The sequence below is a fragment of the Polistes dominula genome, unplaced genomic scaffold (genome assembly GCF_049000335.1).
Source record: "Polistes dominula isolate Pdom_NZ unplaced genomic scaffold, Pdom_raw_medaka contig_26, whole genome shotgun sequence".
Classification (NCBI taxonomy): domain Eukaryota; kingdom Metazoa; phylum Arthropoda; class Insecta; order Hymenoptera; family Vespidae; genus Polistes; species Polistes dominula.
Window position 1 is genome coordinate 1,353,533 of NW_028300939.1, and position 25,372 is coordinate 1,378,904.

Here is a 25,372-nt window from a genome sequence, read left to right on the forward strand (position 1 = left end):
TAGTAGTAGTAATAATAATAGTAGAAGAAACGGTAATACACGAAAGAATTATCGCAAATTATACGCTCGTATACATTTACGTGTACAATCGTAGATATTTACAGATAACTAGAAAGCGATACGAGATGATTATTACATCTTTTTTTTTTTTTAAATGTTACTACTAAATCGCATTCGCATCTTCTTATTTCACAGAATATACGCGTGAGAACGAGATAAATATCAATGATGATTATATGCTAAATAACAAATATTTCTTTGTTAGACAGATTGCCATATTTATTATATAGAGCAATATTATCATAGAGATCGTTAATAATAATAATAATAATAATAATAATAATAATAATAATAATAATAATAATAATAATAATTGAAAAGGAAAAGAAGAAGATGAGAATTTCGTAAATGTTACAAACGTGTCGATTATTTATAAACGTATATTTCAACCATGTCCTGAGTAATAATAGTTCTTTGTTTATGATTTGCTACAACTCTTTGTTATTATATTAAATATTTTTTTTTTTTACTTTTTTTTTTTTACATAAATATTTAAAAGTAAAAGACTTATATAATTGTTACGATTGGTTCTTAATATATTGCGATAATCCTGCTATCTTAATTTCTATACGTGTCATTAACTTAATGTTAATATATGTAAATGCGTAAAAACTATGAATTTGTTGTTGTTGTTGTTGTTTCACATGGTATTATTTAATTAATTACTTAAAATAATATATATTTCGATTTGTCATCGAATAATATACACTTGAGCGTTATCATGTATTGTAAAAGTGAAATGTGTGAAAACATTTTAAATGATAGAACATATAAGACTGATTAATTAAAAAAACAACAATAAATTTAAAAAGCCATTAGGCATCACAGTTAGATGCTCAAACACATTGAAAGTTTTTTTCTTGCATAAAAATAAAGTTTATTAATGAAAAAAAAAAAAAAAAAAAAAAAAAAATACTGACGACACAATTTACTTGAAACATTTGAACTTAAATAAAAATTAAAAATAACATAAATATAAATAACATATTCCAATAAAAAATAAAAAAAAAATGACAAAACGAAAAAAAAGATACCAAACTAATAATAATCATTTGATATAGCTGCTATAATAAATCAGTTCTTTGCAATTAATTTTGAAAGATAAACTTTCTCGAAACAAGTATAATAATACTTTTGTAAAATTAATAATATTATATTGAACATCAGAATTATTATTTATATAAATTATTATTTATTGCACCGAGCACATGAAAATATTCAATGAAAAATATATATTCTTTTGGTTTGTATCAAATAATATATATATATTAAAATTAAAAAAATAATATCGAATTTAATAATACAAATAAAAAAAAAAAAAAGTCACGAAAATGCTTTACGATTATTTTCTTTTATACAAATGACATCTATAATATTAATAATAATAATAATCGTTAATTTATTTCTTTTCTGAAATTTGCCATACTTGTTTGTAATACTTATTAATTTTTCTTTCTTTCTTTTTTTTTTTGTTTTTTAACGAGTGTAATGTCAAGTGCAAAATAGCAACATTACAACATTGGGATCGACTCTTAATTGTGGATCGCAACAACAAATGCGTAAATATCATCATCTGCGCAATTTTCTGAGACCATGAATTATTTACACTTAACAAATTAATACCTCTAATCAGCTTTACGTGGTTTACGCTTGCGAACATTCGGACTGCTGGTATCTGCTTTGGAATCTTTTTCTTTACTATTTGTTTCATTAACCACCACCTCCTCAGATTCTGAACCTTCTTCATCAACCAAATCATCTTTTACATTTTCAACGATTTCATCATCACCCGAACTTTTTTCTTGCGAAGCTGCACTACTACCATCCTGTTGTTTTTTCTTTCCTTGAGATTGCATAGGTTTAGGTGGATAAATCAAGTCAATGAGACATACAATAATCTATAAATATATACACCATAAATATTAAAATGACAAATATGACAAAATATGATAGCTTCTTATAGGTAATAAATTTCAATTACCAAGCCCAATAATGCACCCAGAACAATAGTTGTTATTGCAAAAATCAAATAACTTCCCCATGTTGGTAATCCAAAATCTTCCATGAGATTGTTATGAATGCCCTACAAACAAACAAAAAACCAATAGAAAAAAGAAAAATACAAACAATTAACAAATGTCGTTAATTGAAGTGTAATCAAAGTAATGGGGGGGTTTAATTACCCTTAATACTTGTGATAATCTGAAGAATTGACTAAGGACAGACATGTGAATGGAAGTTGGACTTTTCCAACTGGGTATAGGATCAATTTTTTCCCAAGTTTTATCAGTTACAAATTGAATAAGATTTTCTTTATCTCTTGGACTCTTGTACTGTCTAAAGACGCCATCTACTACACTATAATATACATAATAATAATAATAATTAAATAATAATTATAAAAAAAAAACATATATTATTTTAACAAATTATTTAAAATAAATAATTTACTGATAAATAGTAGGCAATGCTGTAACCATGAAACGTCCACTAAGTCCTGGTGAATCAGTTACATCTACTTTGCCAACATTTATATGAAGTTTTTCTTTCCAAGAAGCTAAATGCTCCCATACTGGTTCGAGAGCTTTACAGGCTGGACACCATGGAGCATAGCTATAAAAAAAAATTAAATAAATAAATAAATTCCGAATATCACAAATAATATCTTTGTTAAAGTTATCATTAAAAGTCCATTTTCTACATTCAAAAGTTACAAGATAAATGTTGAAATTTAATATACATCAGTCGTCAAATTTAATGTATTAATACAACTGAGTCATCATTTTTAATAAACAATTCGATAAAAATATAACAATAAATGTATAAATAAAATAAGATGAAAATATTGGAGCAACGCCACATTTTCTCTACACGCCATCAAATTTGACGACTTCGTCGCCACATCCATGGTTTTCTTTCAACTTACAATTCGACCATCCATTCTCCTCGAAGCATACGATCCCAATTTTCTTCATCGAGCTTTTCTACTAAAGATTCTTTAGCAACTCGTTGATTATTAGCACTTACAACTCCTAATAATAGGAGATAAAAACACACGATGTTAAAAACACGTCCCATCCCAACGTACGACATCTTACTTTAGTAATATTCACCGGCACCCACTTTTATGCGCGCCATCCAACCATTAATAACATAAACTATAGATCTTACTACGAATCATATGATTTAAGATTTTCATTCAGAAATCATAAGAATGAAACTTTAATATGAATAAACCAATCCAAATTATGAATGAAATGATACGTCTAGGGACCCTATAGGAGGGACGCGCCATGTACATTGCTAGGCTGAAAATGTGAGGGGACAGCTTCCGTTGCATTGCGCAGCCATGTTTATCTTTAGTATGTATTAACAACTGTGGTTAGTTTAAGGTTTAGAATACTTATAGTTTTTATTGTGATATTTATATTTAATTGTTTTTTTTAGTAGTATTCTATAAGTGTAAGTTGTTTAATTTACTCATTTAATAATTACAATTATAAATGTACAAACCTAATCTATAACTTATCGTTTGAATTATTCGCGCGCAATCACGTGACTACACGAGTTCCAGTCCCCCCAGCAATGTACATGGCGCGTCCCTCCTATAGGGTCCCTAGATACGTCGAAAAATTCATAGAAACTGATCATTACATTTTACGAATGTAACTTTTAATTGGACATACTTTAAAATTGGGCAACACTAAAGAATTTAATATTGTTCATATGTGCATAATAATGTATCGGTGAGTATTCAAAGAAGAATACTCACCGATATACATTTATATCTAAAATATATATCCTTGCGTACATTTGTTCTTAAGAACTTGACCAATATTAACTTATTAAATTTGTTTATTATAATAAGTATGTTTAAAGAATGATCTAGAATTTTCCTAAGATATGAGACGATTGAATAGTTTTCTAAGAGAATTAGTTTTATAAAATACAATCGATATTGTATTGTTTTTATTGCGTCTTATTTTGTTATATTGGACAATATAAATTTAATTGAAAGTTGGTGGTGATGAGTGCATATCCCTGTTGACAATGATACATAAATAGTGAATTTTCAGGAGTATGAGATACATTGAAATAATATTAATGAAATGTTCATTTGATTGAAACTATAATATTTAAAATTAATTCATGTATAAATATATAAGAAGTATATAGAACATAATCTTTGAAAATATTCAACATCTTTTTGTATTAATATTATATACTATACAAAATGATCTTTAAGAATTATTCTTTGTTTTTATAAACAAATTTTTAATTATCATACAATGTGTCTATTTATGAGGATGACATAGATTTTACATAATTAGCAACTAATGTCTTAACTTTCTTAATTTTATCTGTTAACTTCTTATATATATATATATATACATAATATATATCTGTATGTAATATCTTTATATACATAACTATATTTTTATAAATTTATTTTAAAGTAAATTGATTTTCTTTTCATTTTCTTTTTTTTTCAAATATTATAAACAGTCAATGTATAATTGAGATTATTTTTGATACATGTATTTTTAAATCACATATAGTTAATTTCATTGTAATTATTATTATTTTTTTTTTATATATATTGTTGTTATTAGTTACACATAGTTTATATTTACATTGATTACTCTATCATGTGACATAAAAAATAATGTTGTCGTAAATTAATAAATACATTGGACCTTTTGTATATATCAAATTACAGATATATGTGAATATTTTCTGGAAAACTTTTAAACATGTTAAACATAGTTGATCTTCCCGATATTGTGCTGGAGACTATTTTATCTAACCTTACTTATGATGAAATTTCTAAATACAGAATTGTAAGATACATATTTATATATATTATTTTATACATTTTATCATGTTCTCATTGTTAAACGATATAAAATAAAAAAAATGTGTTTTTTTCATTTACAGATATGTAAACGATTTGATCGAATTTGTAGAAAACTACTTAATCGTGGTTTTAATCTTATGGAAAAATATCATGCACAATGTCTACGTAAAGTTAAAAATCAATTACCACGAAGAGAATCAGAACGAAGAAGTCATCCTTTAGCACGTCATTGTGATATTTTAACAGCAATAGAAACAAGAATATCAATGTTATCAATGACTTTTATCAAATATGTTGACTTAAACTTATGTTGTTTCATACCCGGAAAAGTAAGTTGTAGTTTAATTAAATGATATATGAGAAAGTTTAATGAATATAATAATAATTGTTGTTGTTTAACTTATTGTTAAAACATTGTTAATGTTACAGGTAATCGATGAAATTTTTCGTGTTCTACGTTTAATTCGTGACTCGAAACAACCACCCAGGGCACATGAAATATTACAAGAATTACGTGATATTAGTAGTATGGCTATGGAACATTTTGATGAAAAAATTTTACCAGATTTAAAACATAGTATTTGTACATCTGTTGTTAGTAATGTGGGTTCTTACGAGCTTCCTGGTGGAAGCTTAATGATTTCACATCATACTGCAAGCTCGAATAATGCTTCATTATCACACAGTTATAGTACGGAAAAACTCAATCAAACATTTAAGAAAATTTACAGTCGTACCAAAAGAAATAAATTTTCTGTAATGTATGCTAAATTTGAAATAACTAAAATGAAATTGAGAATGAAAAAACAATTGGTACAAATGCGAGTGCAAAATTTAAAATTGCAAAAACAAGCGAAGAAAATTAATGATCAAGATATGCAATTGGCAGAAATGAAAAAACATTTGGAAGAATGGGAACAAAAAATGGGCGATTTAACTGCCGAATTGAGTAGGGCAAGAGAAGAAACGCAAAAACCTGATACAATAGATTCTTGCAAAAGAAAACATATTGATATCTGTAATCAACGTGACTCAGATTCAACAAAGGAATTAGAAGCTAAAAAGCGTAAATTAATTGTAGAAAGAAAACCATCGAATGACGCAAAAGATGTAAAATTTAAAAAGTTTATATCAGATCTTCTTGCAGGAAATACGTTAGAAGGATACCCATCTACTTCGTATTAAAACATTTTTGTTTTTTTTGTTGTTGTAGATAGTCAGGTCTTGTTCGAAGGCATATTTTAATGCAATATTGTTACCTTTATACTGTGCATTTGAAATTATTATTTAATTAATATAATTTATGAATTATATTTATACATATTTACATATTTAAATTATACAAATTTGTTGACAAAAGTAGATAGAGTACAGTATTTCATAAATTTAATCATATATCAGAGATATTCAAATACCGAGTATTAGTAAAAAGAAAAGAAAAGATTTACTCCTTCTATACTACATTCCTGGCATAGAATTAATATTGTTATAGATCAGATCAATAATAATCATATTCATTTTTTTTTTTTTTGGTTTTAAAGTAAAAATGTGATATAAATTGTATTATATATATAAAAAAAAAAAAAAAAATTGGATGGACTATAATAACATATAACTTTAACATAGATGTAAGGAATGAATGTACATTTAAACAGTAACAAAAAAAAAACAAAATTATAAGGTTCCATGCTGAGATAAAATTCATAGGTATATAGAATCTTTTATAAAAAAAAAAAAAAGAAGTATTCATCATATTATTCATAAATTAAATTTAGCTAAACTCAATTTTTAAATCAATTATTATACACTTTCCTCTGTATCTGAGTAATCTTTTTGCAACAATAATTCTTCGTTCAATTCTTCGGAATTTTTTCTTTTAACAAGTAAAGAATTTGATTTCTTATACAATATTGCATGTGCACTTTGTAAATAGCTTTGCTGTTTCTTTTTTATCTGTTCACGAGCATTGAATTTTCCAACTTCTGGTAAAACAAAATTATAAATCATATCTGCTATCATTTCTTCTTCTGCAAGATCTGTCAAACTAACAGTTTTATTTAATATTAGTAAATTAGTATTTTCTGATATATATATATATATATACATACTTCATATTTGACTACATATAGTATAAGTATTTAAATTATACTGATGATGAATAATAAAATTGTGTGTTAACATACTTTTCCATTGTATTATTTGAAACTTCATTCACATGATCAAAGAATTGTAAAATATGTTCTTCAGCATTTTGACATGATATTTCTTCTATTTCTTTCCTTATAATATCATCTAAATAAATTTCTACAGTATCTTGATCTATTTTGATTATTTGTTGGAACATTTCATCGCATTCTCTACGACGATTACGTTCAAGTTGTCGTCGTCCAGCTTCGGCAGCTTCACGCATTAATCTTTCTTTTTCAGCAAGTAATCCAAAAATATGTGCATTGCGTTCATCTTTCAATCTTATCAGTTCCTTTCATTCAAAATTATATAAGTAACACAATAATAAACAAATGGTATATACAAACGAATGACATTAAAATCATTCTTACTTTACTTAAATAATCTAACATTCCGCATACAGTTGCACCTTCCAATGAATCAATAATTTCACATAACAATTCTTCTTGTAATAAACTATCACGTTGTTTTTGTTGAATATCAAATATTTCTTGTTTTTCTATTTGCTGTACTTCATTATTATAATCCTTAATATTATAAGTGGATTGAAGTTCTTTAATTAATTCTCTACATCTATTTCTACCTTCAAACATCTATAAAATGATTATATTATTCTATTTCAAACATTTAAAATTAAAGTAAGATTAAAAACTAATGTTTATATTTATAAGAGCCTGGATTATTTTTGCTTTTACTATTTGCTGCGTGTCTCTATAAAAAAAATAAATTTAGAATATAATTATTACAAAAAAAAAATACAAAAACAAATGTTAAATAAAAAATATCATATTAAATTAATGACTTTACCATGCATTGAGTTGCTCTACCCCTGATTGTTTCTTGAATACACAACGCTGCTTGATCTATTAATGTATCTTTACGTTCTTGAATTCTGTATGGTGTAGTTGGTAATACAGGAGTTTTAAATTTCTTTTTCATTATTGTCGGTGTCTCTGGAGATATAATATTTAAGCGCATTGCTTTTAAATCCATATACAATTTTTTTAATTTATCATCAGTCCATCTTGTTTCACGTACACATAATTCAGTTGGTGATACAATTTTTGACTTTGGTTCTTTATAATTTGATAATTTAGTTGACATCAAATTCATATTTTCTATTTCTAAATAAAATATAATTGTCATATTTAAAAAAAAAACATCAATTAAAATGACGACGTATAAAATAAAAGAATAAATTATTTAAAATTATGATTGTACCTTCATAATTACTAATATCATTTATTGATGATTGTTTTTTCATTTTTTTAAATTTTCCTACAGAATATTTTTCAACGTCTAATCGTGATCTATAACATTCGGAGACACGATTAATATATGATTTGATAGTATCTTTTTTCTGGGATTTATCATGATGCAATTTATGCAACTTTCTCAAATCTCGTTTTAAATTTTGTCTAATAACTTTGATTTTGTCATCTCTACGGGTGCCCAAATTATTTTTCAAACGTTTGAAACGATTTTCTATCTTCTCGTTATATTTAGATTCTTTCGAACGTGAAATCTTTTTCATTAACTGAAGACGCATATCCATTATGCATTGTATTTCCTTTTACAAAAAATAATAGACATTAAACATGTACTATATAATTCTGTTATTTGTATAAATATAAAAATAAATAACAAGTAATATAATTACTGCATCTCTAAAAGCCCATTGCTCTTCTTCTAAAGCTTTTGTTATAAACTTTCGTATTTTAATATTAGCTTCTGTATCCATCGGTGGAAGAAACATTTCCCAAGCTCTTTTCATTTTTGTTCTATTAATAATATCAGTTTCATGCATTCCTGCTGGTAATCCATGACCCCAAGTTAAATGAGCAACAGTTAATACTTCTGGATTATGACCTAATTCAAAAAATATAATTGTTTTAATAACACCCTATATTTATTTCTATATTTAGTCTTACCTGGATGTATTTTGTATGGAGGCTCCCATGGTATCGTCTGTGTTTCACTTTCTCTATAATCTGTTTGTGTTCCTGTATTTTTAAATAACTTTGATTGCATCATTGAAATGCAATATTGTTGTTTCATATTTTTCAAAACTTTGTCCAATACCTCAGTGTCATAACGTATATTTTTATTCTGTATTCTTGGAAAATACTGACAAGGATTTGATCCTTGAAAATGATTATGTTTTTGTTGAATTATAAGCTCAATTGGTTTACAATACGTAGCCATAGTTTTGTAATTTATATTATATTTTAAATAAAATGTAGTAGAGAGAGAGATAAAGAAAGCAACTATTAAGTAGGTCTTATTTGATTCATTGCCCACAGATACATGAGAATAAATAATGTATCGATTTAATCTTAATATTTTCTCTTGATGTATCAAATACACAATAACTAATTGTGAACAAAAAAAAAACAGCAAAGAATCATACTGCATGCACTATAGAAGATAATGAACATATTGATCAAACAAGCAATGTGTTACCTTGGGTTTTTCTATTTTTTTTTATATATAGTATGCTTAAATTAAAATAAATATAAATACAATTTTTTAATACTGTTAATAATCCATAAATATAAGAATATTATTAAGATAGAAGTATAATAATTAAAAATATTATATTTTTAATGGATTAATATGGAAATTTATTTATATTTATCACATTACACAACAGCATTTATATTTCAGGAACTTGGCTTATAAAAATCATTTAGATTTATGCATATATTTAGTAATAATTATTAGATTCATTAAATTTTCATTTTATATTAAATAAATAACAAATAATAGGAACAATTTGTGCTAATATGCCATACAGTATTCTTTTTTATAATGATAGTACGAATAAATTATTTATTTAAACAATATATATTTAGATAAATGTACGAGTATATAAAGATCTATTTTAGGGCATCTAGAGAGTATCAAGATTAATAAAATATGCAATTTTATCTGTAAAAATATAATAATATATCATATTATAATATTATATTATCTTTAGATTTTAATGGCACATGAAATTTCAGTATAATCAGAATCAGATATAACATAATTAATTCTGTATTATACTATAGATAATATTTCTTGTAAATAATAATTATTCTGATTAATACTTTATAATAATTATCTAAATTGTTCACATTGATACTTGTACTTAAGTTTCTTAATATCTCAGAAATTGTAATTTATTATTATTATTATTAAAGTATATGTCACATAAGATATTTTGTTTTGTTTTGTTAAAATTTAAGTATTTTTATATAACGGTTTAAAATATCCACTACCATATAATCCCAAATATTCTGACCAACTTTGTTTCGATGCAATGCTTTTGCATACTTGATTAGGTAACATATCTTCAGGACAAACACATTCTAATTTCATTCTATATACTGTCATTTGTCCAAGAGCAATAATAATATTATCTTGTTTCATTAATTTTTCAAATAAATTATAATTGTCGTCACGTTCATTTAAACATTCTTTAATAATATCTGCATTTTTTTTGTAATGCATATTATTATTCTTCGCTGATATTTTATTTTTATATATACACTTTAAATCTTCTTGCGACAATGTAATAGATGTTTCTAATAATGGTGATGCAGAAGTTGTAAAAATCAAATCTACAGAATTTCCTTCCTTAGAATTTATAAGAGAAGGTAATAATAATATTCCATTTGATTGTTCTCTTTGTTTACTATAATTTATTATTGATTTATTTAATATATTATTTGATCTTTTTATCCTTTTATTTCTAACTTTTGACGTAACGTAATCTTTATTTGTTTTATCATTATTATTATTATTTACTTGTCTACGTTGCTCTCTTAAGTCACCTATTGGCAAATAATCATTATTTGGTTCATCACCTTCATCATATTCTTTGATATTTTCTAAATTTTTATTTTTACGATATAAAGTATTATCAGTATCTATATTTTCCATGTTACTCAATTGAAAATTATTATCAAATCTGTTATCTCCTTCAAAGTTGGATTCATGATTTTCATATGTCATTTCAGGTGGTGACTTTTGATTATAATTACCTGATTCTTCAAGCATATCCTCATCTCTGTTATGTTTAAATATTTCTCCTTTATCGTAATCTTTATACATTTTTCCACTATCAATGTCTATTGTATCTTCATAACGATATGATTCTAAATATTTATCTATTTCTTTTTCTATATTAATTGAATTATTTGAATCATATTCTTCTGAATATAAAGTTATTCCAGGTGGTTCAACAAGTTGACTCAATGCTAATAGTTTAGTAGTCGTTGAATTATTCAATTTCATTTTACATAAATCAATGTCATTTTTTGAAGAAAATTGGTATGATCCTTTAAAATTGTCGTCGTGTAAGCAATTACCAAACCAATGTAAAAACCAATCATTGCCAAAACCATCAACAGTAACCGATAAACCTGATACTTTTTTATTTAAAATATCTTCCATTGGTTTCTCTAACAAAGGTTGTCCATTATGTCCATCAATGATCATAGAAACTGTATAATAATATTTTGGAAATCCTTCATTTTCAATTGTATGTTTTATCATAAAATCTGGAATGTTATCATCATTATAATAACCAGGTATCGGACTATTTAATATTTCAGAATTAGGAACAGTGTAATTCCATATTGGATTAAATGTTAATCCATCATAAGCTATTATAGTAGAGTCAAACATAGGTGCAACGATGTCTGCAATTCCATCCAACGTTATGTCTACCAAAACAAGAGGTAACAATGCTGCTTTTCCAGTGCTATGATGCAACTCCTTTAGTTTCTAAATAAACATTAATTAATATAATATATAATATGATATCACAATATTACATAACAATCAATGTATTTCATAGTATATTTATAATCAACTAACCAAGTTACCGTGCATGAAATTAGTACTAGATGCTATATACAAAGTACCAGATTGCATTTGATTATTTGCTGTTAAAACAAATATATTTTCACCATCTGGATATATAATTATCTGTGGTAATGAAAATAATTCGATTTTTGGTGAATCAATTGTATATAGTATCTTTCCTTTCTTTCCTGATACAATAAGAATTTTACTTCTACGTGATAAATCAGATTGAACAGTGTAGCCTGTTACAATAACATCACCAATACCATCTCTATCGGTATCAGATATAAATTTGGCATCAAATATACGAAAAATTGTTGAATCTTCGTCAGATAATTTATTATCTGATATTATCCATATCTGAATTCCTGTTTTTCCATTAATTGCATAAAGAACTCCACCTTCTACTGAAGCAATGCAATCATTAATTTTATCATTTGTAATATCTAATTCACAATCAATTGAAGAAATTCCATAAATAGGCCAATAAATCCAAAGTGTGTCTCCTGTTTTTCCATCCAATGCTAATAATTGACCCAAGCAAGGTAGCGAATTTTCAACAAAATTATCACATTTTACAGTACTTTCTTCATTTACACCTAATATGAAATAATGTATATCATTATCATATCTTAACAAAATAATTATCTATATCAATTATTATTATTATTATTAATATAACATAACATATTATTTATTCACCTTTGTAATTGTAAACGATAATAAAGACATGCTATGATTACAAAATAGATATCTGCAAAACAAATAAAATATAAAAATCATAGAAAATTAAAACTTACAAAAACAAAAACAAAAATTATAATTTTATGTAGAATACCAAAAAAAAAAAAAACAAAAAAAAATGATAATATAAATAAATATAAAAAAGAATAATAAATAGATAAAATGCGAACCTGTATTAAATCCAACAATAATGTCTTCGATTCCATCTTTATTAACATCGAAACTTTTCAAAGGAACTACTGAAGAAAATTTTGATAATCGTCTTGACCATATAATCTTTGATGACAATGATGTGCATGGAATTACATGCACTTTGCTTATTGAAGGCTTTAATTCATGTGATATCCATTTTTTAAGCATAGCAAATGACAATGGAAATATATTAGCAGTGTATATACAAAGGAGAATTAAACCTAATAGAATTACCAATGCTATCAAACCATAACAAATGGGTATAAATAGCGTTTTATAATAAGGAAATCTATTGACCCCAACTTTATAAAATTTTCGATATTTTTTACGTGGTGCCATAAGTGGTCTTTTAACTAAACCATCCTCATCTAATTTTAATCCTCCATTTTTTCCATCTCTAATAAACACTTCATCATCGATATCAGTTAAATCATCTTCATCCTGACATTCTTGCACCTTAAATTTTGGTAATGTAGGGTATACTTCCATCATTTTTTATAGCCATAGAATCATCTCATATTCAAATTCAATCTAATATATGTAATAAGATTTTAAACAATTATTCAATATTTTTATAAACCATAATTATGATATATAAACTCTGTTATTATTGTTATAGATATATTTAAATGGAATGAAATATATTCACATAGTATGATAGTTTTAAAGAGCAACTTATCTGAAACCGTACAAAAAAATCAATAGGATGACTTAACTTGCAAAAAACAGATATCACTACTTGAATCATTCGTAACTTTAATTATTTATTATAAGTTAACATCTCTTGTAACTCTTAACCAAATTTAATTAATAATTAAAAGTAACTATTTAAAATGTCTGACCATGTTCGCATTACTACTTGCAATGTAGGTAATAGCAGAACTCTATTTTACTAACTTCTATATATATTAGACCATAACAAAGAATACAGAATTGCATAGAAGCTCTCAAATGCATTATTCGCTTAACCACAGATATCTTAGTAAGTAACCTGACCACCAGTGAACGATAGTAGGTACTTAACGCGATGACGGTACAATACTATCAAGGAATACTATATTCATTGATAAAAAACATTCTTACTATATTCTTGAATGAATACTATATTCATTGAATAAATATTATATTCATTGATAGAATATTCTTACTATATTCTTGAATGAATATTATATTTATTGAATAAATACTATATATTCTTTAATAGAATATATAGTACACCTATATTAGGATAAAATTTTAAATAATTATATATAGTTTTTCGAATATAAATATATGCGTGTGTGTGCCTTCAGAAATGCCATTATATACAAATATAATTAAAAAAGAAACAGTTATAGGAATTCAAATAGAAGAAAATCACAAAGGTGTTTGTTGTTAAATCCAACGATGATCACCTGTAACAAAAAGAAAACTATATTAATTATAGAATCAAGTGAGATAGAATAGCCTGACATATAAATCGTCCAATTCGTAGATGCACTTTTCAAATTGAATTCTCTATTTATTATAATGAAATCTCTATTTAAAATTGCAATAAAATTGAATTTAAAATAACGCCTTTAAATTTACAAAAAATAAAAAAAATGAAAAAAATGAAAAAGCAAAAGTACAAATATTAAGTTATTAGAGAAAATAATATCTACTAATTATTATAACTAATACTTTTAAACTGCATTATATAGAAAAGAAGAAATTACAAAAGTGAAAAATATTAAAGACAAAAAAAAAGAGAGATTACTTTAATATTCAAAAGACGATAATAAGGTTTCAAAATGTAATAAAAAAGGAATTTAAATATTCTGATTCGAACTAATTAAACACATATGCATCTTTTTGACGATATAGACACGTATCTGGTGTCCCAAGGAGATGGAATGGTCCATCATCTCCAATTACAACTAGAAATTAATGACGAGCAAAAAAGTAAAACAATAAAATATAAAATATGACTAGAGAGCCATTCTCTAAAGGTTCGAACTTGCTGTTGAACCTTTGAAAATAACTCAATAGCCTGTAGTTGCCCTCTTGAGCCACAATTAAGTGGGGGCCTCTTCGGCATTAAGCCTCTTCTTTCTTCATTCCATGAAAACTGCATTTGGACATTTCCTACGTGCAAGCAAGATAAGATCTTTCATACTATTTTTGCAAATAAACTTTTATTTTGTTATGATTCTAATTCTCAATTATATTAAGAAATTAATTTACATTTCGCGTACACTTTTCTAGCTCGTGGACCATCAATGAACTTGGAGTTCATTGACCATACACGAGAATATTTAATCGAATGTCCAAGCAGATAATAATTTCCCTCGATGACCTAATAACACTTCGCACTTTTAACGTCGAGTAATAAAATGGAATTGAAATAAAAAGTGCAATATAAATGTAATGCATTTTCCTGCAATACTTTCATTTCATTAATTCGTTAATAATTTATTAGTTAATTATATAAAATATTTCCAGCTGTAAGACGAAATCGCGATAGTGCGTAGTGCTAATCCTGAAATATTTAAAACTAAGTATCAAATGCATCAAAGAATTTGCGAATTTGATTCGACTCTATCTCCTTCGAGATAGAATCGAAGTAGAAATGAATCTTTCAAATAGGTGGCAAATACCTTTGAATCATGATACATAATACAGATCACAGAATAGTTACAAAATAAATTAATAAATCAAACATAATATAGAATGAGATGATCAAATTTTGTAACAATTCTGTATAAACCAGGAGGCGGAATTTCCACTCCGGAGTGGAAGCAAGAAGTCTAATGCCTCTCCTGGATCCTACCTACTTAAAATTAAAGTTATCACATTCATTCAAAGAAGTATACTACCTGCCTGCCTATTACCCATATTTTTACCCATTTTAAGAAAAACCATACATACCCACCCACTCACTCCACGGTTCTCACACATACCACCAGGGTGCAAAAGCCTACACTAGAGAGCATGCCCCGGGGCACCTCCGACACCCTAGTTCAACCACGTTTTCTAAACTTATATGCTAATGGGTATACGTACGTATTTTGCTGTAATCGACTGCCAAGGCTAATGATTATTGCATAAAAAACTAAAGCAAAAATACAAGTATACACTAGTATATATGTATGCATACTAGTAATATACAAGTATATCAAAGTTTCCACAAAGAAATGCAGTAACTCTACTATGCAAACGAGATTATCAAACAAATTAGAAATATTTAATATAAATATAAGAATACACAGAAACGTGATATGAGGAAGTAGTGCTTTGAGTATTTAATAATGTATTAAATGAATAAAAAATATCGCGAAACGATGTACAATACACACTACCTAATACGCACACACAGGTGTAAAGTACATCGTGCAATCACTAGCACAATAACAGCCGCCAATAGGGGAAAAAAACTACAACTAAACCCACGCTAACTGTTTCTCACCCATACGTGTAACACCTGGGCACACGCATAGATGAGAACGCAGAAAGTATGGGGGGGAGAAACGGGAGATTAGTATATTAGAAGCTGAAAATCCTGATCTAAAAAATATGATTAAGACATAAACACATAAATACATTTGTATAAAAATTCATCTAAGCGACTAAGGACTCTACAAGTCATTTGGTGAATAATGACTTAAACAAGCGAATGAAAAAAAAAAGTTACCCCATATGAAACAATTATAGCTTCGAGGTAAAGGTTGTATTAAAAGACTCTACAATAATGATGGATATTTTTTGCAAACCTCGGACGACTCCTTTCATTAAGTTGGCTGTTCTAATGAAAGAACTGGGCTTTGAGCCACCACTTAACTGCCAAAGTCTATCCGTCGCGAATAAGTTTGTCTTCTTGCTCATTTATTTAAAATATCAAAGTATTGATATATCAAAATTAATTTCGATTAGATAAACTATGTACAAAGCAATGCATGTAAGACATTTATTACATGCTTTTAACACGTAATAAAAAAGAGAGTGTATTTATTAATTGCATTATGAATTAAATGAATTTAACCGATGAGACAAGAAAACCTATCCTGAACTAATAATAAAACATACAATAAAATATACAATTTTCATGAGTAACTCCTAAAAAGGAATTACTCATGTGCTCGTCAATAATTTATTTAAATAATTACAACCAGTAACTCGTGCCGATTTGGACCTTTCATCCTCGGCATGATTGAGCACTGGAGGGACTTTAAATAAAAACTCACGGTTTAAGAAGTTCTGCGATGGCTCCAAAACACTCCTACTTCGCAGCAAGTATTGTAGTCTGACCATGGAAGACGATACTCGATTTGCCATTGAAGAAGATCCATCGAAGATCCATCGAAGAATTCATCCAACATCTTTGAAAAGAAGAGAATCCATGGTTATATGTGTAAAATAAAATAGAACAAAACTATAAGTTATTTGGAATATTATTTAAAATCATATAAAATAAAATCGAATAAAATGTAAATACAAATGAATACTTACAATGCATTCCAATGAGATGCAGCTCTATTGCACCATGGTGATGCACCTCGCGTGAATCTAAAAACGCGGTATGAACGAAAATAAGAAACTATAGATGAGTTTCTTATCGCGAAACCGAAATTTTATTATACGACGAACAACACTGACTCTAATTCGCGTTTGATTTTAATTTATTACTCGCCCGATCACTGATTCTAAACTGCACTAATTCAAAGACTGCATTGCACGCAGTTTGATAATACCACCATAAACACTGCACATATTGCTTCGCGCACTATTGCAATCTGAAACTGAAATAAAAAACAATACTATTAATATCATTACTATTACAGAAAATCATTAAAATTTTTGAGGAATTATTTAATACAAAAATATACTCACTTTAAATCTTTATTGATGAATGCACGATGGGTCTCCTACCCTTAGGATGACGATGAACACACGTTTAAACTTAATAAAAGAAACTTGCGAGTTTCTTAACCGAGCAAACGAAACTTTAATATGCGACGATCAACACTGAATCTACTTGTCGACTTTTTTATATTTTATTTTAACACGATGCAACACACGAGAACCTCATTGCCTACGCGCTCGATTGCAATGATTTTCTGAAACAGAAAAAGAAAAAGAACAATTAATATCATTGTTGTAATAAAAATCAATTGAAATTATCATAGAAATGTTTGATAGTAAAATATACTTACTTTTAGTCTTCGTTGATGACTGCAGGATGGGTATCCTACCCTTAGGATGACGATGTATAAAATAAAATTAAATAAAAAGTCTGAAAAGCTGAAACATACTAAAGACTATATTACAATATTTCCTGTAAATCATTTCTGAAGGCAGGGCACACATTAAAACCATTAAATATTTTTGATAGAATGGTAATCAAGTTATTAAATATTTGTGAAATTGATCAAAGTATGCAACTATATCTGCTTGCTAAATTACATACCAAATATGTAATGCTAGTAAAAATATTAATTACAAATCTTTAAAGTTGTCTATATAAAACAGTAATTGTATCAGCAAACTCAATAAAGAATAACATAAAATATAAACCAGTTTTTATACCATTCTATGCAATGTGAAATACTTTTTAAATTATTAAAATCAAAACGATAACGTTAGAAATAAAATTATTAAATAGTTTAATACGCCTTATTTTCGGTTATGTAGCCTCGTTGAAAGATAGAAAATGAATACGAGATACGTAACTACGTAACCTTGGTAGAGGAGATCTTCGGAATGTCGAACGCTCGGCTATTATACCTATGTTATCGGCTGTTTACGTTTTGTCGTCGGCTCAAAAAATTCCTGGAAATAAAAATACACATTTATATAATAGCTTATATGTCGAGTGTATTGTTTTCTTATTCTCCCTCTCTCTCTCACACTCCTTCTCTCTCACTCTTTCTGTAGTATTTCTATATGCTTATATGCTTATACTTAAAAAAAATAATGCTCACCTCGCCGTATATGGAGAAGATAAAAAAAGTTGCCACAAGATTAAAAGGTTAGTGAATTCGTGTTGCAACTCTCCTCATGCTCAGAAAGCTAAAAAAAAAGTAAAATATGAAAAAACTCACGTATAAAAATTATGCATGTAGTATGCATTTGATATATAATATTCGTTATATATCATTTAATATATAACAGGAAGGTGTACATTAAAATATTAATTGAAACAATTACCTGAAATTAACGGGATAACAAAATCCGCTGCAACAAGTATACAGATCACAGATTAAAAAATTCGAAAGATTCGCCATATTGCAGTGCATAAAACAGACGCGTAAGACTGGCGCGAAAATACTGCATGCGCGAAAATGATGCGCAGTAGATCTTTCCACCTATATTAAAGAAAAATTTTGAATGATTAAAAATACGATATAGAAGCATAAAAATTGTCAAAATATACTCAAAAAATCACAATTGATCCTTATATCCTTTTTATATTATAATAGAAAGGTGTAAACCTTACAAAATATCTATTAATTACCTGATCTTAACGGGACGATGACACTCCGATGTGTTCTCCACGAAAGACGCCATGGAACTGAAGAATTCGGACGAAAGCTTGGCTGTGATTGGCTAATTCATTTTTTTGAACAAGAAAAGGGTCATCACGGCTTCTTACACGGACAGAATCTGACCTTCCTTATGACCACGCTGGTCAAACTACATATGATAATTTATTTATTAAATAAATTAAAAATCATTTCTATTTTTCTAATAAATGTACACAATACTTAAAAATATTCTAAAAATAATGAATAGAATAAAGACAATGTAGACATTAAGAGATCTTTGTCGTTTTGCACAAAAAAACAAAATCGTATAGAAGAGAATTGTCGATAGAAAAATGTCTAATATGAAATGCAGCATATGAAAGAATAAATTCCCAAAATCTGTATCGATAAAGAATCCTCACAATTGAAATACTTTCAGAGATGCATAATTGTTTTAAAAATATTCATAATAACGTTTATACACGATTCACACACGAAGATTATTCCACATGCTTTTCTATGCTATAAGATACTACATTCTCTTTATCTTATTCATTATTTTTAGAATAATTATGAATAATGTGTACATTTTATTTGTAATCGAAAAAAGAAACACAAATTTATAACATATCAAAATTGTTTTCTATTTAATATATGTTAAATTGTGAGATAGTAGAAACCTGCTTTAAAAAATAAAATATGCATTATGACAAAAATAATTTTATCCTGAAATTAAATAAAATAAATATTACAATAAAAGATTTCTTGTTTTATCGGTGTAATGCCTGTAACATTATAAAAGTTATTAAAAAACATTATAAGGTAATTAGTTTCTGGAGATGAAATGGATAGAAGGAGCCAAGGAAAGGAATAAAAATATGTTCATTGGAAAATTACAGAAACTAATTACAATTATAATGTTTATGGTAAGCGGTCTTTGGCTGGATTTTACTTGCAATGGAATGTAAAACATATCAAAATATGTTAAACATTACATGGAAAGTAAAATACCATTGCCCAGGTCTAACCACGAGGAGGTAACCGCTTCTGAAGACCCAAGAGGGATGTGCATCCTAAAGATGCTCACATCCGAATATAATTCAAAGGAATGAATCTAACTCTTAGGCCCCACCATAAGAGTACCATTCAAAAAATCGTTAAAATTATTATCGAAAATACCAGAGAAAAATTTCAATATTAAAAAATACAAAATGAAAGACAAGGAGTGTAATCTGAAAAGATTCAATAAAATCAATCAATTTCAATTCAAATTCAATCAAATCAAAAATTCAATAAAATCATCGATGATACTTAAAACTAACACACCCTAGAATAACTTCAACTTATAGAAATACAATCTATATACATTTATATACATAATTTTCAACCTCCATAAAATAAAGTATAATAATTAAAAGGAGTATACAATTATAAGTTGTACCATGGAATCTATAAATAAAGAAAATACATTAAAAATAATGATCACACATGTGCAATGCTACAAAGAGAATTATATAAAGATACAAATTTTCATTTTATTTATACAAATAATTATTTTATACTATCTTACATTACCAAGTCCACTTCTTGTTCCTTTTTGGTCCTCCTTTGGTCCACCTGTGGTCGTTTCCTTACCATAGTCCAATCTGCAACAGAAAACAAAGGGATAAAAAAGAGTTAAAACATAAAAGGGATAGGAAAAAAGGGGGGATGGGTGTAACTTTTAAAGCGGAACTTTTCACGATTTTTTTTTAAAGTGGTTTCCCCCCGATTGGACTAGTCCACTGACTCTAAATTTAGGAGAAACCTACACTAAATGTTCAGTCCAACACCGTATACTATTGCGAACTTACAGAAATGAATCCTTGGGTCCGTCTAACAATTAGCGGAAGATGCCTTCCCTTACAATGAAGCTTCAGTTTCCCATGCTAAATGCATATCTATCAATGCATATCAAAAAGCCAAAAAAGAAAAAAAAGAAAAAAAAAGGACGGTAGTTCCAGCTTAAAAGTTAAATGAACATGATTCTATCCTTGGGAGTAAGATAGAATCATGGCTCGCGTGGGCAGGGTCGCATTCCTGAAGTAAATTCTTTATTGTAAATGGTACCACCCTTTACGAACAAAAAATTTACCCGCTACCCATTAAACCGCTTCTGAAACAGAAATTTTAATGAATATTAATACAATTTTATTTGCAATGTAAGTAATTGGAGTATTTTATATTACCTTCCAGTCCAGGAACGCAATCAAGTTGAAGACAACCATCTGATAAACTGAAAAAATAAATTCAAAATAAAATGATTTTCTATTCAAAGTATGTTAATAGGTATGTAACGTTTAAATTAATGTATATGCGTTGAAACAATCTGAAAAATAATTAAAGTTTATTAGATTATTAAAATTTTTATTTAATGGATAGAAGTATCGATTATTGTTGAAAAGTACGGAATATATTTTCGGAGTATCTTCCTCTTCGAAATTCACTTATAAACTGAGCCGTTGTTCTCTAAAACAAAACATTAATTAGAAAGTTGTTTATGATTTTTCTTATGTGGATTATTTCTGTAACGATAATAATAATTCTAATAATGAAAATTTAATATTATAACGTACAGATTTTATTATTTTATCTATTCTAATGTAATTATTTAATTGTTCCTGCGCAGTGATGACTTCGAGTGTTTAATTGTCCTGTAATATAAGTACAGTGTATAAGAATATTATATTAATTATTAATTAATCGATAGAAGTATTAATTATTGTTTAAAAGTACGAGATATATTATTGGAGTACCTTCCTCTTCGAAATGCACTAATAGACTGAGCTGTTGTTCTCTAAAACAAAACATTGATTAGAAAGTTGTTTATATGACTGTTTCTTTATGTTAAGCATTAGTGCAACGGTTATAATAATTCTAATAAAGAAAAATTAATAATATAACGTTTTGATATGAAGATTCTTTTTATTCTAATGTAATTAATTTATTATTCATGCGCAGTGATGACTTCAAGTACAAATATTTTCTGTAATATAAGTAAAGTGTATTAGAATAATTAAATAATTATTAATCATCAATGCAAGTGTCTATTGTTTTCTAAAACCTCGGAATATATGATATAATTACCGTTATCTTTGAAATCTATCGTGAAACTGGGCTATTTTATTCATGAAATTTCACCATAAGAGTGGGTGACAGTCATCTGATAAACTGAAAAAAAAAATTCATTTTAAAATTATTTTCTATTCAAAGTACGTTAATGTGTATGTAACGTTTAAACCAATGTATATGCGTTGAAACAATCTGAAAAATAATTAAAGTGTATTAGAATATTAAAATAATTGTTAATTAATCGACAGAAGTATCGATTATTGTTTAAAAGTACGGAATATATTTTCGGAGTACCTTCCTCTTCGAAATTCACTTATAGACTGACTCATTGTTCTCTAAAATAAAACATTAATTAGAAAGTTGTTTATGATTTTTCTTATGATGATTATTTCTGTAACGATAATACAAATTCTAATAAAGAAAATTTAATATTATAACGTTCAGATTTTAACATTCTTTTCATTCTAATGGAATTAATTTATTCTTCATGCGCAGTGATGATTCTGAAACTAAAAATTATTTGTAATATAAATAGAGCGTATAAGAATATTAAAATAATTGGTAAATAATCGATACAAGTATAGATTATTATTTAAAAGTACGAGATAAATTATTGGAGTACCTTCCTCTTCGAAATTCACTTATAGACTGACCCAATGTTCTCTAAAACAAAACTTTGATTAGAAAGTTGTTTATGATTTTTCTTATGTTGATTATTTCTGCAACGGTAATTAAAATTCTAATAAAGAAAATTCAATATTATAACGTACAGATTTTATTATTTTATCTATTCTAACGTAATTATTTTATTGTTCCTGCGCAGTGATGACTTCGAGTGTTTAATTGTCCTGTAATATAAGTACAGTGTATAAGAATATTATATTAATTGTTAATTAATCGATAGAAGTATTAATTATTGTTTAAAAGTACGAGATATATTATTGGAGTACCTTCCTCTTCGAAATTCACTTGCAGACTGACCCATTGTTCTCTAAAACAAAACATTAATTAGAAAGTTGTTTATGATTTTTCTTATGTTGATTATTTCTGCAACGATAATACAAATTCTAATAAAGAAAATTTAATATTATAACGTTCAGATCTTAACATTCTTTTCATTCTAATGGAATTAATTTATTCTTCATGCGCAGTGATGATTCTGAAACTAAAAATTATTTGTAATATAAATAGAGCGTATAAGAATATTAAAATAATTGGTGAATAATCGATAGAAGTATAGATTATTATTTAAAAGTACGAGATATATTATTGGAGTACCTTCCTCTTCGAAATTCACTTATAGACTGACTCATTGTTCTCTAAAACAAAACATTAATTAGAAAGTTGTTTATGATTTTTCTTATGTTGATTATTTCTGTAACGATAATACAAATTCTAATAAAGAAAATTTAATATTATAACGTTCAGATCTTAACGTTCTTTTCATTCTAATGGAATTAATTTATTCTTCATGCGCAGTGATGATTCTGAAACTAAAAATTATTTGTAATATAAATAGAGCGTATAAGAATATTAAAATAATTGGTGAATAATCGATAGAAGTATAGATTATTATTTAAAAGTACGAGATATATTATTGGAGTACCTTCCTCTTCGAAATTCACTTATAGACTGACTCATTGTTCTCTAAAACAAAACATTAATTAGAATGTTGTTTATGATTTTTCTTATGTTGATTATTTCTGTAACGATAATACAAATTCTAATAAAGAAAATTTAATATTATAACGTTCAGATTTTAACATTCTTTTCATTCTAATGGAATTAATTTATTCTTCATGCGCAGTGATGATTCTGAAACTAAAAATTATTTGTAATATAAATAGAGCGTATAAGAATATTAAAATAATTGGTAAATAATCGATAGAAGTATAGATTATTATTTAAAAGTACGAGATAAATTATTGGAGTACCTTCCTCTTCGAAATTCACTTATAGACTGACCCAATGTTCTCTAAAACAAAACTTTGATTAGAAAGTTGTTTATGATTTTTCTTATGTTGATTATTTCTGCAACGGTAATTAAAATTCTAATAAAGAAAATTCAATATTATAACGTACAGATTTTATTATTTTATCTATTCTAACGTAATTATTTTATTGTTCCTGCGCAGTGATGACTTCGAGTGTTTAATTGTCCTGTAATATAAGTACAGTGTATAAGAATATTATATTAATTGTTAATTAATCGATAGAAGTATTAATTATTGTTTAAAAGTACGAGATATATTATTGGAGTACCTTCCTCTTCGAAATTCACTTATAGACTGACCCAATGTTCTCTAAAACAAAACTTTGATTAGGAAGTTGTTTATGATTTTTCTTATGTTGATTATTTCTGCAACGGTAATAAAAATTCTAATAAAGAAAATTCAATATTATAACGTACAGATTTTATTATTTTATCTATTCTAACGTAATTATTTTATTGTTCCTGCGCAGTGATAACTTCGAGTGTTTAATTGTCCTGTAATATAAGTACAGTGTATAAGAATATTATATTAATTGTTAATTAATCGATAGAAGTATTAATTATTGTTTAAAAGTACGAGATATATTATTGGAGTACCTTCCTCTTCGAAATTCACTTGCAGACTGACCCATTGTTCTCTAAAACAAAACATTAATTAGAAAGTTGTTTATGATTTTTCTTATGTTGATTATTTCTGCAACGGTAATACAAATTCTAATAAAGAAAATTTAATATTATAACGTTCAGATTTTAACATTCTTTTCATTCTAATGGAATTAATTTATTCTTCATGCGCAGTGATGATTCTGAAACTAAAAATTATTTGTAATATAAATAGAGCCTATAAGAATATTATATTAATTGTTAATTAATCGATAGAAGTATTAATTA

General features: G+C 26.7%; 4 protein-coding genes and 1 long non-coding RNA gene across 7 annotated transcripts; 1 reads left to right on the forward strand and 4 right to left on the reverse strand.

The window, feature by feature from the left end:
* Positions 1–1,506: 1,506 nt before the first annotated feature.
* Positions 1,507–3,192, reverse strand: LOC107072965 (thioredoxin-related transmembrane protein 1). The gene is made up of 5 exons (XM_015333319.2): positions 2,987–3,192; positions 2,512–2,673; positions 2,244–2,418; positions 2,042–2,143; positions 1,507–1,958 (listed from the first exon to the last, which is right to left on the reverse strand). Exons 1-5 carry the CDS (start codon positions 3,151–3,153, stop codon positions 1,686–1,688), a joined length of 879 nt encoding a protein of 292 aa, XP_015188805.1. The 5' UTR covers positions 3,154–3,192; the 3' UTR covers positions 1,507–1,685.
* A 523-nt stretch (positions 3,193–3,715) lies between these two features.
* pall (F-box protein pallbearer) lies at positions 3,716–6,660 on the forward strand. Of its 3 annotated transcripts, none has more exons than XM_089171533.1 (4): positions 3,716–3,806; positions 4,781–4,901; positions 4,999–5,247; positions 5,348–6,660. In XM_089171533.1, exons 2-4 carry the CDS (start codon positions 4,815–4,817, stop codon positions 6,101–6,103), a joined length of 1,092 nt encoding a protein of 363 aa, XP_089027659.1. In that variant the 5' UTR covers positions 3,716–3,806; positions 4,781–4,814; the 3' UTR covers positions 6,104–6,660. The 3 variants fall into 3 exon arrangements, with proteins under 3 accessions (XP_089027659.1, XP_015188804.1, XP_089027660.1); XM_015333318.2 differs by lacking the exon at positions 3,716–3,806 and adding an exon at positions 3,813–4,138; XM_089171534.1 differs by lacking the exon at positions 3,716–3,806 and adding an exon at positions 3,908–3,927.
* Positions 6,645–9,659, reverse strand: LOC107072963 (cilia- and flagella-associated protein 91). Its single transcript, XM_015333317.2, has 7 exons — positions 9,037–9,659; positions 8,766–8,974; positions 8,327–8,675; positions 7,913–8,229; positions 7,477–7,698; positions 7,102–7,397; positions 6,645–6,962 (listed from the first exon to the last, which is right to left on the reverse strand). Exons 1-7 carry the CDS (start codon positions 9,518–9,520, stop codon positions 6,719–6,721), a joined length of 2,121 nt encoding a protein of 706 aa, XP_015188803.2. The 5' UTR covers positions 9,521–9,659; the 3' UTR covers positions 6,645–6,718.
* A 198-nt stretch (positions 9,660–9,857) lies between these two features.
* Positions 9,858–13,772, reverse strand: LOC107072966 (uncharacterized). The gene is made up of 3 exons (XM_015333320.2): positions 12,874–13,772; positions 11,972–12,558; positions 9,858–11,878 (listed from the first exon to the last, which is right to left on the reverse strand). The coding sequence occupies exons 1-3, from the start codon at positions 13,385–13,387 to the stop codon at positions 10,331–10,333; spliced, it is 2,649 nt and encodes an 882-aa protein (XP_015188806.2). The 5' UTR covers positions 13,388–13,772; the 3' UTR covers positions 9,858–10,330.
* A 4,773-nt stretch (positions 13,773–18,545) lies between these two features.
* Positions 18,546–19,479, reverse strand: LOC149032864 (uncharacterized). The gene is made up of 4 exons (XR_016176246.1): positions 19,368–19,479; positions 19,061–19,218; positions 18,835–18,922; positions 18,546–18,682 (listed from the first exon to the last, which is right to left on the reverse strand). It is a non-coding gene; the product is annotated as an uncharacterized LOC149032864 (long non-coding RNA).
* Positions 19,480–25,372: the final 5,893 nt, after the last annotated feature.